Below are 15,867 nucleotides of genomic sequence, written 5' to 3'. Positions count from 1 at the left end.
TAGGAACTGATATATCTAATACAGGCCATGTTAGGATAGCTCTATATAGATAAAAACATCTATAAAGCCACTCATTGTCTGTTGCCGTTTGATCTTACAACTGGCAACTTTTACATGCACATTTTTGAAATGTCGGCTTAATTATTGTCAGCAACAAAATCTACTGAATGGGAAAATCACTTGCATTGGCAATTATAAAACGAAACAAATAATAGAAATCATAAGGATAAGATGAATGCAAAGAAAAGAACTACATGTACTTCCTGTATATGGAGACATTAATTCAATGAAAAAGGGGAATTAGTCATTACAATAACTATACAGTGCTTACGATCGTCAACAAAAACCTGAGAATAGTTCACAAATGCTAATACACAGAAAGAGAGCAAACAATTGCTGAATGAAAACAGAGCTGGGAATGTGTACGATGGTGGCTAATTTATACAATAAAACGTGATGAGAAACTAAGCATGTAGAGTACAGGTCTAGCAGAGGTCTTAGTTAGGTCCTAAGACTAGGTAGAGTAGCAAGGTTTGTTGATGTAGAACAGGGGAACCAAGGCTACCAAATCCATGACTGAAAAGAAATCAAATGTGTTACTTACATGTGATTAAAGGCCATCTGTAGGCAAATGTCACCGAATGCTTGCGGCACCTCAACTAACCGAATTAGTACCAGTTATATACACTGGCATGCATTAAATCAAACATATCTCTCACATGCTGACACTATCACGAATGCTATTTTGCAATTAGTAAGCTTCTTGGTAAATATTTATATTTAAAAAAAGTAAGGTGATATATAAAAAAACAACTTTTCTAAAATTTACTAACCAATATAGAAGCACAACTCGCTGTGCTAATGAATTACAAGCTCTCATCGAGAGGCCAACCCTAATCCTAATGTACTAGCAGTAGCATGCTATACTAAAGACATAATCAGAACCTAGCAAGCTTAAATGGCTGTCAGAGTCACCAAAAAGCAAACAGTTGTCCAAACAGCCATACACTGTTCATTCAATTGCCACTATGGTACAACACATAGAGACTACAACAAAGTTATCTGCTGAACGTTTACAATACTCAAGTAACAGACGTTCATATATACTACATTATAAAAGAGCCCAACTCCCATAGTTTTACATAGTACTAAATTAAGATATAATGCATCTTCACTCATCACTAATAATAGGCGTGATGAGGTATGACTAGGGCTGACATTGTTCCAACAATCACAATGCATGCCGCTGAAAGCCCAACGTAAAGAACAGATTTGAGTGAGTGAAATATGGTTGAGTTGTTGTTCGTGTTTTTATGAGTTGTTGTTCGTGTTCTGGCAGATATAGGATGCATGGCAAAGGGATTGAAGACTGCCTTGACGTGAGTAACTACTTGATAATGCACCGCTTGCTATATAACTATAAAAGAGATGGAGAGCTACTTTATAAATATGTTTGCATTAAACAGACATCAAAACCATTTTAACTATGATAAAGGAAACAATAAATTGCTTAATAAACTTCATTGAGGAGCAAATGTCATTGACTGAAAACAACAGAAATGCTACCAGGTACATACAATTTTTATTTCATGGTTTTGCTTCCAAATGCTTGGATTTCCATCACAGGAAACAATAAAACGTATGCTGTAGAAGACTACAGGTACTGGCTTATAGAGAAAAGCGGTAGACTATTAGCTTGTACACACCAATAGGACATGGCTAGATAAGCATAGAGAAAGTCAAAGACACAAATTCATGTCTATATTGAGATTTGGCTAAAATCATTAGGTAGCAGATGAATACTGACAGCTTTAACTAACCGTGCAATTCTATGGTGCTTTACCAGAGCAGCACTGAAAATATTTCACAGATAATATATGAACATAGAGTCTGGACTTGCTAATACTTGGACTTGCTTATCCAACACTCGAGTGATGAAATATTTGTGTGGTTCTACTCTTCAGATCACTGTTAGTAGAGATAGTAATTGCTTACTAGAAAGTGGGTTCCATAGACCTGTTTATCAGGACTTTTCACCAACCTAAGCAGCAAGACAACAAACCCTGACATCAGTGTATATTCATTGATGCTATTTGTCTTTTAGAAAATAATATATCAAAGTACACTGTAAAAACCATAATTCTCTAGAAAAATTAGAGATGTAAAGGTTTTTATTTGACTAGTTAAGCACCTTTCATGCTCTAAAAGTACCTGAATTTTAAAGACTCGCACTGAGCAAATAAACAGCTTGATCTATATAGATATCATCCGATGAGCTCGGCATATGTTTCAATGTCCTCCTTTGTCTCAGCAAACAGTTTAAGCATGTCTACTTCCAGTGGATGAACCTTTCCGACAACAATGAGCGAATGAAGGGGTGCTCCAAAATTTGCAGAAGTCAATGCAGAGAGAGTACCGGATATTATCTTTTGATCATTTGCAGCAACTCTGGCCAGCCCCACACAGAGAGTATTCTCTGTAAATGCTACAAAAATCATTATGGGAAATTTTGTTACGGAGCCAAACAAATTAAGGTAAGTGTAGAGAAAACCAAGGACTGAGCTGCAAGTGGTGAAAAACTAGCTAAAAGAATCCAAACCACCAAAACAGATGATACGGACTAGCATTTAGTATGAAGATTTGTACGGGGCTTCTCATTTTGAGGTGAAATCCTCAAATCTGAGCTTGCCTGCTGCATCGCTGTATAAATACAAATATGGAGGAGTTTTCACTGTAATCTTAACAATACCAGTGTACATACACATCATTATTGACCCTAACATGACCTTCAATGGCTCTCACCTAAAGTCTGCCCTCTGGACCTTCGATTTGAAACGATCTCTAGGAGCTGCTCAGCAGCCTGATTGACGCTCATGTATCTTGGAGGTTCATAAATCTTTCTGCCCCTACAACAGGCAGCTCGCAATGAATTGGGTCTTTTGATATCATAAACTGTAAGAAGGCTTATTCTTGACACAAACAGACGACCTTAGCTACTATTCGTCAGCCGTGAGATGTCATTTTTATAATTTTACCAAAGGTCAGCTTCAAAACAATGATATACTCAATAACAGAACACTGGGATAACTGTCAGAAGATTTTGATAGGTCATTGTGAACCTACTGAGTCCAAATGATCTAAGTTCTCTGCAAGGGAAAGTAACTACCAAGTAATAGAACATGTTCTATGTATTGCAAAAAAATGTAGCCATTTGTTCAATTTTACACATCATTACCTACGTTATTCAACTGATTGATAAGTAAAACAGCTTTTGGCATTGATGGACATGCAAAAAGACTGAGTGCACAACTACCAGAAGTGTACAACTGCTTGGATTATACAACTGCCTGGAGTATACAACTACCAGGAGTGTACATCTGCTTGGACTATACAACTGCCTGGAGTATACAACTACCAAGAGTGTACAAATGCTTGGATTATACAGCTGCCTGGAGTATACAACTACCAGCAGTGTACAACTGCTTGAATTATACAACTGCCTAGAGTATACAACTATCAGGAGTAGACAACTGCTTGGACTATACAACTACCTAGAGTATACAACTACCAGGAGTGTACATCTGCTTGGATTATACAACTGCCTAGAGCATACAACTATAAGGAGTGTACAACCACTTGGACTATACAACTGCCTATAGTATACAACTATAAGGAGTATACAGCCCTCTATAGTATACAATCCTCAGTAGTATACAACTCTCTATAGTATACAGCCCCCATAGTATACAATCCTCAGTAGTATACAACTATCTACAACATACAAACCTCTTTGGAATACAATTGTTTGGAAGATAGATTTGTTTGCAATATATAATCATCAGGAATATATAATTACTAGTAAAATACATCCACCTACAACCTGCAATCGCCTGAAATACTCAACTACTTGTGATGATGTGACAAGTAAAATGACCAGTAAAGCCACAAATTTACAAATGTCATTGGTCAAAAAATTAAGCTAATAAAATAATTGGCTCAGAGATACCGATGCCACAAACTGTTCATCAAGAAAACCTGAGAGACAGTGTAATGGTTATACCACAGGATTAACCCGGTCCCTTGTAGAAAGATATGGCTTCATAACTACCTGGGCTTACAAAGGCACACATTCTAAGGTTTTCAGAGCCATGAAAATACTGGTTATGCGTGCTGCTACAAGATATTGTAAATCAACCCAAACAGGTAGACAGCTTTAAAATATACCTGCCCTGTGTAAGCGGCTTATTTTGTCATTGCTCTGAACTGCTCAAAATTTCAATTTAATAAATTTTTCAATCTGTTTGCATCAACGTACCAAAGCCTATAAAGTCTCAGGTTTGATAGCATAGTTCTACAAGCGGCTGCTACTAACAGACTTAGACTTATGATTAATTGTAATACACACAAGTTTATTATATGATTTAGAACGCTTATAGCGTTTGATAAAGTAATACGTGTGAAAAGATTAAATATATCTACAATTCTGAAAAGCAACATGAGCTGCAATGAAGTTGAGGAAATGTGACTGAGCATAGCTGACTCAATACCAACCTGGCTAAATTCTCTATAGATTGTTCCTTTACTTTGATATCTGAAATAAAGGCGAATGTACAGTCTCCACGTTGATAGAAAGTCATACACACTCTATAGAAATATATTACCTATAAGACAGCCAGATTGAATCCGGAATTGATGTTCATAGCCTTGATATCAGGTCATGAAATTTAATATAATTCCATCACATGCTTATAGTCTTCCATAATAGTACATGTATATCAGTCAGAGAGATATGATCGAGGTTGATGGCTGCTTAGCTCACTGCAATCAGAGGCTGTGCATTTTTAAGAGCAATGTATAACAAACAATGTCTCTATGATCTTGGCTAGTCATGTCTGAGTCCAGTAGCAAAGGAACTTCGACGATTGGAGACATTCCTGTCACCACAAATGTCCCTTTTTAGGAATTGAACCCCAAAGCTGTTGTTGGCGAGTCAGTCATTCTATATACACTCAGGACAACTACAGAACACTGTTTTCTTCCAATGTTAAAAACAGTAATACCATAATCTATGAATAAAAAGCATGACGGTAATTGGCTTCAGTTGTATATCAAATAAACACGCACATACTGTCAGGCATCCTGAGGGTAAGGATAAAACCAAGAAGATGCCATATGAAACATATCATAGCAACAGTTCAATGAAAATGAGAAAAAAGGCAGAAGTTCTGGCTTCACTTCAACAATGTATCAAATAGTGAGCATTCTGTCAACACATAGAAAGCAGAGACTATCATGAATACCTACCGAGCAAGCACAGAGTGTGCATGCCACGGTCTCTGTTGGCAGCAATCTTATCATAATAACTTTCAGGTCTCCATGTCTCTGTCCAGAATACTATTGAGACAGTCTCACCAAAGTTGTATAGCTACAATGTATAAATGATAGCACAGGACCAGAGACTCTTCACTGATTACAGAAGCACGAACCACTCATCAAGTAATGCCTAATTGTTGCTGTGTCTGTCAAAGACAGCAATATACAAAAAACTAAATAGGTAAGTACTATTTTATATTGTAAATAAATTGTTGTTTTTGTTATCGCCTTTTTGATTTAGTGGATTTATCTCAGCACAATCATATTTATAAATGATTGATAAGGTTAGACAAACAGAGGGATGCAAACTTGCAGGCTCTACAATTACCTTCACAGAATTTAGTAAATTTAATTAATTCAAAATTTATTAATTAAATTTATTTAATTCAAAATTTATTAATTAAATTTAATTAATTCAAAATTTATTAAATTTCATTAATCCAAAATTTATTAATGGTTACAGAATATAAAATATAGCTAAGGAAACATGAGCACAAAAGAAAAAGTTACTACTTTAAGAGTTGTCCGCCCACCTGCAACCCACAGCAGCCAATAGCTGTCATGATAGAGGCATTGTGTATTACTTGGTATGGAATTCCTTTCTCAGCAGCTCTGAGAATGAAGTCTGTGTGTGTAGTTGCCCTACAAGGTGATACCATTGTCAACATGAGAATAAAAAATGATATACTGTAAATCGTAACTCTCTATTGTCAGGCATATAGAGGCGTATACTGCCCTGAGCAAGCAAAACGCCTTCTCTTGATTGTTGTAAATTATTTGGCACAAACAAAAACGCGTTTTAGTTAAACCCGGCCATAGTATTGGCAGTATTTCAATTATTTTTTCTGATTTATTATGGTTAGATATTCAACAATGTTTACCAGAAAAATTTCTTTTGTGAAAATTCAAAACTAAAGGCGTTATTTAACTTAAGACATTTTGATTTCCTAAATTGTCAGATAAGGCGTTTTGCTCGCTCAAGGCAGTAAAATAGGCACGATGAATGACGTGATAACAACAGTGCAACCACCAGTATATAATCACACCCGCTTTCCAAGCGCTATCAGTGATCATCATAACCTCAGTGATAAAAAGGCATAAACAAAATGTCCAAAATGAGCAAAACAAGTACAATTAAGGTAGAGGCAAATCATTGACATTAGTGCTAACTGGTTGAGTTATATTAACCAGTACTCGACTAACATCTTCAGTAAAATTTATTAGGATACTGACAGTCAGAATGAACATAACAGAAATACAGACCACGAAGAGGCATGTCAAAAGCTAAAAAGTAAAATGCTCTAAAATGTTTAGAGCATTTTAGAGCATGTCTATATTATTGCAGAGGCATAATATAAATTGGTTGTTATATGGCAACTAAAACCCTTTTAAACAATATTATAGCGTGTTAATGATTTACGACAGTTATATTATATTGTTGGCCGCAACATTAAAATAAATAATGCTTTATATGGTGATTCTTTAGTTTCTATAACGCTTGCGGAAGCATTTAAATTTAACTAAATAGTGAAAATGACTGAAATTATAGCACTTACGGGTATTGCTCTAACACTGCATAAAATGACTACTGAATGAGAAATGTGAATAGCTGATTGCAAACAAATTGCAAACTGAACTATAAAATACCTTTTTTAAAAATTAACAGTTTTTCAATAAATAAATTTTAAATTAAATAAATTATCCAAAAACAGATGCTTACTTCAAAATAAGTTCAATGTTTTGTTCTGTTGAAAACAACCTGATTTCTGTTTCACAGGTCTTTTTCGCAAATCCTTGCGCCTTGAAAGTGACAAAGTTTTTGGTTAAACATTTTCCATCTGAATAGCGACTTGGGTGTGATAATAATAAGGTGACGTGGGTGTGATAATAATAAGGTGATGAAACTTACACTGAATCTTGACTACTGCGTGTCACAAAATTTCTTAAAAATATCTGTTTGACTTCCTATGATAAAAATATCACCTACCCGAAAGGGTCACCAACGACTAACAGTGCCACATCTTCCGTTTCTGCATTATGAAGTATCTCCTCTGAAACAGGAAAAGATCAATCATTAGCAGTTAATCATCACATCATAACAAATTGATCTGCTCTGCGACAGAGCTAGATAGTTTGAGAAAATATCTACTACCTAAACCAAAAAATTGTCCTTCAAGCTCAATAGCAAGGCATGTAACTACTTCTGTTATTATTACTGTGTTTCCCTATCAGATGATCTAGTAATATAGACACTCTAATCATTATTACATAAGTGACAGTTGATGGTACATACACAATGTGAAAGCAGCTGATTCGCTGCTAACGAGGATTAGCAGATTAAGAAGACGTACCTGCACCTTGCTCGACTAAATCACGATCAGCTAGCAGAACATCTCTTTCATAGTACTCTTCCTACAACAGCGTATTAGTGAAAATAATTACCAGTGTAGCGGCCAATCAAAACTACTCATTTGATCAGTTTTGTGGAGAAAATGTGGCTAAAAGTGCTTAAATCAGCATGGTAGAAAACAAACAAAGAAAAATCTGAGCAGATGGACCAGTGACACAAATATGTACAGTAGACACTCCTATAACGTATACCTCCTATAACCTAAATTCCACAAAACGAAAAGAATTCATGTAAAGTTTTTGCTTTGCACAACGTAAAAAAATTCATATAATGTAAAGTGTGAAGTCGGCACAAGTTCTCAAATTCAATTTTAATGCGCATCTCGTTGTTAGCCTTAAAATATCACTTTCACTGTTGTCGCACCTGAGAGAGAAAGTGACATAGAGGATTATTGCTATATTTACAAGCACTCTGGTTGTCTAAATCACTGTGAGAAATCGTCAGGTGTGTCGATAAAGCACAAATTATAAGTATGTAGGTGCGCAATTATTGGGTGTAAGTGTTAAAGCATCGATCTACCGATCTGGCTGTCATGAGTTGTAGCATCATCGAAAGCTATCTTTTATCATAACCGTGAACCTTTTGGACGGATAGACCAGTGAAAAGATGATATGATTTTATGATATAATTATATATACAGTGAAACTCGGATAACTCAAACTTCAAGGGACCGAGCAAAAGTGTTCGAATTATCAGAGCGTTCAAGTTATCAGAGCACTGTCACAAGTCCATGTATTTACTTATTTATTAGTAGATCTATACATGTACATATACAATCTATAATATAAATCAAAAGCACAAATGGCTTGTTTCAAATTAACTGCTTCTAATGTAAAGCTTGAAACGTTTTTATCAAAAAGTATAGAGATTTTTCTATCACTTGAGATTGGTTTGTTGTTTGAGGTGATGTTATTGCCAGGACGTTTTTTAGATTGACATTGGCAAAACTTGATCGTTGTTGAAATGCTCAAAAGAAAAGACATCAGTACATATACAAACTATAATATAAAGCAAAAGCACAAATGGCTTGTTTCAAATTAAATGCTTCTAATGTAATGTTTAAAACGTTTTTATCAAAAAGTATAGATTTTTCTATCACTTGAGATTGGTTCGTTGTTTGAGGTGATGTTATTGCCAGGACGTTTTTTAGATTGACATTGGCAAAACTTGATCATTGTTGAAATGCTCAAAAGAAAAGACAACTTTTTCTTTTGAGCGTTTTACCCACGATCAATTTTGCCGATTTTTCTTGAAGTTTATGCAAAGATTACCTCACTTTACCTCGCTTCCGAAGGGCGATCGCTACGCGGATGTTTGGTATAAATCAAATTTCACCAAACCTTTAGAAAAGTCGTTGACAAAAATATTTTGTTGATGGTGGTAATAACGACGCTTATGAATTACGAAAAGTTAAGGTTTACCTCTATGGCTTGGAATAAAGTGATTTTCTAAAGCGATAGCAACCGTTTCGGTAGCCGTTGGGCAAAAAAAACAGTTCGAATTAACATTGTTGAGTTCGAATTATCTATAGCAATTTATCATTACGTGGGAACGGACCAAAGAAACCGTTCGAATTAACCATGTGTTCGAGCTATCCGTGGGCGAGTTATCCATGTTTCACTGTATATATATCAGTAAAATTATATTTTTGTTTTACTTTATTTTAGAAATATAAAACATTTTTTATTGTTTTCGTTTTGCAAAATGAACTTTGCTGACTAGAGCAAAAGTAAAACTTGAGGTAAATTGACATTGAAGGCATGCGTTTTCCTCAACTCATTGTAAAATTACCCCAATGATGGACTATGAACGGAGTGAAAGTGAAAAGAAAAAGGAGAAAAGTTGTTGATACAAACCAAGAATAATACAGTTACGGTACAGCCATTAGATTAAAAAGTTAAGTCTAGTCTTTATCCTTTTTGAAGGACTAAAGGAGTGAGTTGGGGAACATCTTAGAACTGATTAGGCAATTCACATGTACATATTTTACTGTTCCTATAACGTAAAACCACTATAACGTAGACGTTCCTGAAACGGATTGCTTATGTTGTAGGAGCTCCTACTGTGCAAGTTTTGTTAGAGCTCCTTGGCTTGGATTAACCCTGACAGAAGTTCTGACTCATAATTATAAAAGGTTTAATCAAGGATTAATAAGTAAAAGGACTTTCACATAAAGGGACTTTCACATAAAGGGACTTTCACATAAAGGGAGTTTCACATAAAGGGACTTTCACATAAAGGGACTTTCACATAAAGGGACTTTCACATAAAGGGACTTTCACATAAAGGGACTTTCATATAAAGGGACTTTCAGCACAGTACCTTGACAGCATAGATACTGGGGCCTAAACAAAGTACCCAGACTTTAATAACTAGCAATGTATGCAGTTGCAGCCAAGTTAGCCTCATTACTATGAACACAATGACTATAGGTGATGGCTTTCATAGAACTAATAATAAATCTCTAGCTCCTTTGTGATTGTTGTTTTATATTTTAAAGCTTAACTAGTTCAAGGAGCTTTTAATCATTTTCAAAGTTGAGCGCACCCGTCACTTAGAACTGAACGCGTTGAATACAACAAGAATGGCTATACAGTAAAACTTGCACTTACCATAGCATTTACATAGAAATCTTACAACATGCAATAAAATATTGAACAAATATTTAACTCTACATCAAAAGTAATTTCCAACATATCATATCTGAAGTTTCTCGAAACATTGCAGTTTTATACGCCAAAAATAACAAAAGAGAAATTATAAGCTGCAAAAAAACCTCCAAACACAAAAAGGAAACCATGTTTATATAAAGTTCACACAGTCAAATTAAGAGTAAGCTACACTGTATGTCTTTGTCTCTTTTATTTGATTGTCTCTATGATAAAATAATTTATTTTGATTGATGTAAATTTGAGAGATGACTTTTAAATGAGACTAATCCTGAGTACCAACTCGGGGTTAAGATTCTAGCTCATGTCGTTACTAAAAGATGAATTTGACTATACTTTGTATTACCATGAGTCCTGTGTAAACCTGCGAGTGTGAACATCTTTATAATTATAGCATTAAAAGTTAACAATTCTTGCGATTTGCCATATAATGAACACCATCATCTAGTGCTCACGCGCATGTGTCTTTGATTTATTAATTATTAATTACACATAAAGCTCAAAAGTTAATATGCTTCATTTCCTCACTGTGTTGCTTTTTTATTTGTATCATTAGTTTGCACTTTGAGTCGACTAAAACAACTTGGTTTACTAATCTTACTAAATGTCTCACATCTTCAGCTCTGTTACGCTACTTTTTTATTGCTCAACCACGCGTAGCTTACCGACTCCAACAAAACAAGGTTACTAGAATAGCAAGTCAAAAGCAATTTCAAGGCCGCTGTCAATAACTGCATCGCCCAGTCTTTCTTGCTGAATTAGGTTAAAAAAGCTTTTAACCAGACACGCTAAATGTTACAGTGAAAGTGAAGACAGAAGGTGATAAAGGATAAAATCTTTGTGATAAAAAGTTGAAATTCAGCAAAATAGTTAAAAATACATACTAAAACTTAGTTTTAAGTGTGAGTTTAGTAAGCTAAACTTAGTTGAAGTGAATTCAAAGTTTATGTTATACGTACGTCTTGAAAGTAAGAACTCCTTACCTTACGTAGGTACTGCATTTAGTACACACATTATAATGTTGCATTTTATTACAGATCATAACCATTAAAATACACTAAATACAATACAGTTACTGTAGGTAACTATAATTACTAAAGTTAACATACTATTTTGTTACTAATTTTCAATATGTACACATTTTTATAAAAATTTGATGAATTTTACCAGGGGATGTTTGCATTGTATAAATACAATGGTCTTTATACCCCATACATACAAATTTTTCACCATACGATGACATTCCTGGAGTGGATCAACATCGTATTCAGAGGGTGCACTGTAGTTTATTTTACTTATAGGTTGACTTGCAACAAAATTCACATTACAGTTATTTGGTATCAAAAGATTCACCATGTCTTACTCTGTTGTGTTGTAGATGCCAAATATGTGGAAATGTGATTACAAGCTCTTGAAAGCTCAAAAACGAAAAGCCGCCGTAGATTGGAATCCGTTTATTTCTCTGACATAGTCATGAGTTTGATTATTGTCTTGTCACGTGATGTTCTCACGTGAATTGAAAGGCCAATAAAAAGCTCAATATAAAACTTATTGTAGCACTAGTTTATGACAAACACTTGGGTTTTACCGAAGACTTTACAGTTTTGTTTTGGCTTGAACTAATCGTCAAGTCGTAATCTGATCAAGTGACCCAATATTTCGAAAATAATTTTTGCAGCACTTTTCGATTATCACAGGTGACCAACAGGCTCGTCATGATTATCAGACAATGATATGTACTCCTTCGAGGTAAGGTTAAAAAATTAAATGAATTTTTAGGGTAAGTTATTAGATATCACTGCTAAAAGTGACAGTATTACAATGACGATAAAACAGACGCGTAAGAACAATAGACATGGTTTTATTGAATGTGTGAAGTATATTTGTGAAAATATTTCGACGAATAAGGTTACATGAAAGTGTAAACAGAAACCATCTCCCACAGCTACGTCATATTTGAGCCGTTTTGGAAAGAGAATCCAAACTACGGCGGTCTCGTGTGGCTGCGATTAACTGTTCGTTTTTGAGCTTTTAAGAGCTTTTAATCCCATTCCCACGTATTTTGCACCTACTACACAACAGAGTAAAACATGCTAAATCTTTTGATATCAAATAACTGCAATGTGAATTTTGTTGCAAGTCAACCTTTAATGTTAAAGGACTTGTGACTAATTCATGTTGAGTCTGCAGAGTGCTCGAGTTACTGATGTATAATTATTGTACTGATGCATTTATCTTGACAAAAGTTTTGTAGTTTATGTGTACCACTAACAGTTTTGTTTCAAATGCAGTTCCTGTTGTCTCGTCTATGAGACATTTTGGGACAGACTTGCTTTTAGCTTATTTGCAAGTTTTAAATGGATAAGCACAAGAATTGGACCAGATATGCTGCCAATAAATTCTACCAATAAAGACTATTTTATTGCAGATGAAACAAAAGTCTGATTAGAATTGATAGTTGTCATTGAGCACAGGTGTCCTTTAGTGGGATGTTGCCGAAGCCGGGCCATATTCTACACACACAAAAAAACGACAAAGGTCCACGTAGTTATGAGCAAAAACAAAAGTATTTATCAAAATGTCTCACCAATCCGATGAGCAGCACACAATTAAACTAAACCAATCGACAGCACCACCCATCATGTCAAAATATTACAAGTTTCAAGTCATGTCTTGTACAACTCACCTTATGGTTTTTCTAAACTTGTCTCCAAGTCCCTATTAATTTGAGACTGTCCAATTATTGTTTTCTAAATGGTCGCTGCTAGCTTAGCCTAGCGTCCTGCTTCAACAGCTCAGTAATTATCAGGGCATTGCTGAGTGCTTTCGAACGTTTCCCGATAGTTACTGAGGTGTTGAAGCAGGACGCTAGGCTAGCAGCGACCATTTAGAAAACAGCAATCGGACAGTCTCAAATTAATAGGAACTTGGAGACAAGCTTTGAGAAACCATAAGGTGAGTTGTACAAGACATGACTTGAAACATGGAATATTTTGACATGATGGGTGGTGCTGTCGATTGGTTTAGTTTTGGTGTGTGCTGCTCATCGGATTGGTGAGATATTTGGGTGGATACTTTTGCTCATAACTACGTAGTCCTTCGTTGTTTTTTTCGTGTGTGTAGACTACGGCCCGGCCTCGGCAATATCCCACTAAAGGACACCTGTGCCATTGAATAAGGTTATTTTCCAAGGCGAGCTCTTACAGGTGAAACACTAGAGTTTTTAAGAATGCTAAAAATATCATTAGATGAAAGTGCATTAGAATACTGATGTAACCTTGAATAACAAACATTTGAGCTCTAATGCGCAACAAATATTAACCCTTTCGTGGGTAGTGCGACGTTTTTGTCGTTTCGGTAACGTATTTTATTATTGCCGTTTCTGGTTAGCTAAATGCCGTTTTTTGTTTACTTTTTTTACCAATAGCAAGCTACGATATAGTAGTTTCAGTTAGCCTCAAAAATTGACTTCAAGGTTGAAAAAAACGATCGTTTTTAGCAGTGATTAATAAATAAACTTTCGAAAAAAATTAGAAAATTGTTCTAAATAATTTATCAACTTTTATTTTCCTTGCTTCGGTTTTAGCTTTTATTTACCGAATTTTTTGAGAGTTTGACTTTAGTTTACCGTCATGGCGACTTCTAAAAGAACCTCCCGAGATTATTTTCATAAAGCAAGTACTAGTACCGAAATTACTAAGAGATTCAGAGATGACAGTGACTTTTTAGATTTAGTAGCAAGAGATGACAGTGAATCAGGTTTGAATTGTGATTGTAATGACTTTACATCTGGAAGTGACAGTGATGAAAAGGCTGGTAGCAGTAATGATGAGGATGTGAGTAGGAGTGATGCTAGTGCCTGGAAGAATATAACCAACATAAACAGAGATAAATCTCCTACAATTCAGCAGTTTATAGCAGTGACAGGCCCAGTATTTACTCCAGTAGATGCTCAACCAGTAGAGTATTTTGAAAAGTTTTTTGAGCCTGTCAATCCAGGAAGTACATTTTTGTGGTAGCTCTTTGTTACACGAATAAGTACATGGTGCAAAGACTGTGATGTGGGCCTTTGTAAAAGAGAATGCTTTCGAAAATATCATTCGTAAATAGACAATTATTATGAAAAGCATATATTTTATGTTATACATTTTTATTTGTTTATAATATATATATATGCCTATGGACATATACATGTATACATATGCACCTTTAAACATAGAGATATGCACATAATAACACACAGAAAAGTGTATGAACCTTTTGGAAATATTGATTTTTTGGAAAATTAATTCGCCCATGGGAGTCTGATTTAGTTTTGAAAATTCGCCCACGAAAGGGTTAATACCCTACAACGCTGCGCAAATATTTACCAAATGGTACTTCACAACTGTCTCATCTACCTGCTTCAATTCTCAACTACATGCTCATAAAAAGATATTTTGTTTTGATGTCAGCAAACAAGTCAACAAAAATTTAATTTATGTTAACAAAGTGTTATATAGCATAAAATTGGCATTGGTTAGAGGGATATGAGAGTAGGATAGGAGGGAACATATCTTAGTGGGAACATACCAACTTATTCTTTTCAACTCCTAAAATGGACGTATACGCTTCTAAATAAACTCTATTACAACTTTTAACAATATTGAGTCCACGAACAGTAATATCAGTTATATCATATAATCCTAGCCCAACTAAATACAACATAGCGTATTGCTTCAGTTGAGATGTTTTTTTTCGGAGCATGAAACGGAAATGCTATAAAATGCCGCAAAAGGAATCGGTACTAAAACTTTAGTAAATTTGTTAGTGTTTTATTAAAACGAATAGTCTTAAAAATTAAACAAAGTAAATAAATTATAAATAATTCAATTTTTTTTATAAAATAATTTAACAATTGTATTAAACTATAGCAAAATTTAATTTTAAAATGTTATTTAAGGCTGTAAATATTTATATGCTGCGTAGAAACCGAAGTGGCTTTGCAGCAGCGGTCTTATTAAAATACGCGCTAACAAAGGTTGAATTTCAGTAAACCAAAACTAGTACAGTACATGTAAGTGTGCAAGCCTTTGAGCTGACCAACGCAGCAAGCACAATGTCTAGTGTGTGTAGGTGACAATAAAATTAGTATTTCTGTATTTTTAGTTGTCACAATCATAATTTCAAAAAGATCGTACGTATAAACATACTTCTTTGCTGACACAGGCTCTCAAGTAGCTAATCTTGGAGGTTCATGTTTATTATTTTAAAATCATTTGGCAGTGGACACAATGCATTGTCGCCAACTGCAGTTTTTTATTAGTGTTCTTTTTACTTGCTTTTTACGCTTATCGGCACAAATCGGATCGTTTGTTGCATCAATGATATACAACCCCATATTGGGCTGTACATTTTGGGCATACAGCCCAGTTT

At 34.9% G+C, this 15,867-nt stretch overlaps 1 protein-coding gene across 1 annotated transcript; it reads right to left on the bottom strand.

The window, feature by feature from the left end:
• Nucleotides 1-1,572: 1,572 nt before the first annotated feature.
• LOC137393193 (diphthine methyl ester synthase-like) lies at nucleotides 1,573-15,191 on the bottom strand. Its single transcript, XM_068079639.1, has 8 exons — nucleotides 15,025-15,191; nucleotides 7,725-7,785; nucleotides 7,361-7,424; nucleotides 5,907-6,015; nucleotides 5,305-5,425; nucleotides 4,552-4,591; nucleotides 2,803-2,906; nucleotides 1,573-2,485 (listed from the first exon to the last, which is right to left on the bottom strand). Exons 1-8 carry the CDS (start codon nucleotides 15,157-15,159, stop codon nucleotides 2,265-2,267), a joined length of 855 nt encoding a protein of 284 aa, XP_067935740.1. The 5' UTR covers nucleotides 15,160-15,191; the 3' UTR covers nucleotides 1,573-2,264.
• Nucleotides 15,192-15,867: the final 676 nt, after the last annotated feature.

This window comes from Watersipora subatra, chromosome 4 (genome assembly GCF_963576615.1).
Source record: "Watersipora subatra chromosome 4, tzWatSuba1.1, whole genome shotgun sequence".
Lineage (NCBI taxonomy): Eukaryota > Metazoa > Bryozoa > Gymnolaemata > Cheilostomatida > Watersiporidae > Watersipora > Watersipora subatra.
The sequence above is the reverse complement of the archived record's forward strand: the minus strand, read 5'-3'. Positions and strand labels throughout refer to the sequence as shown.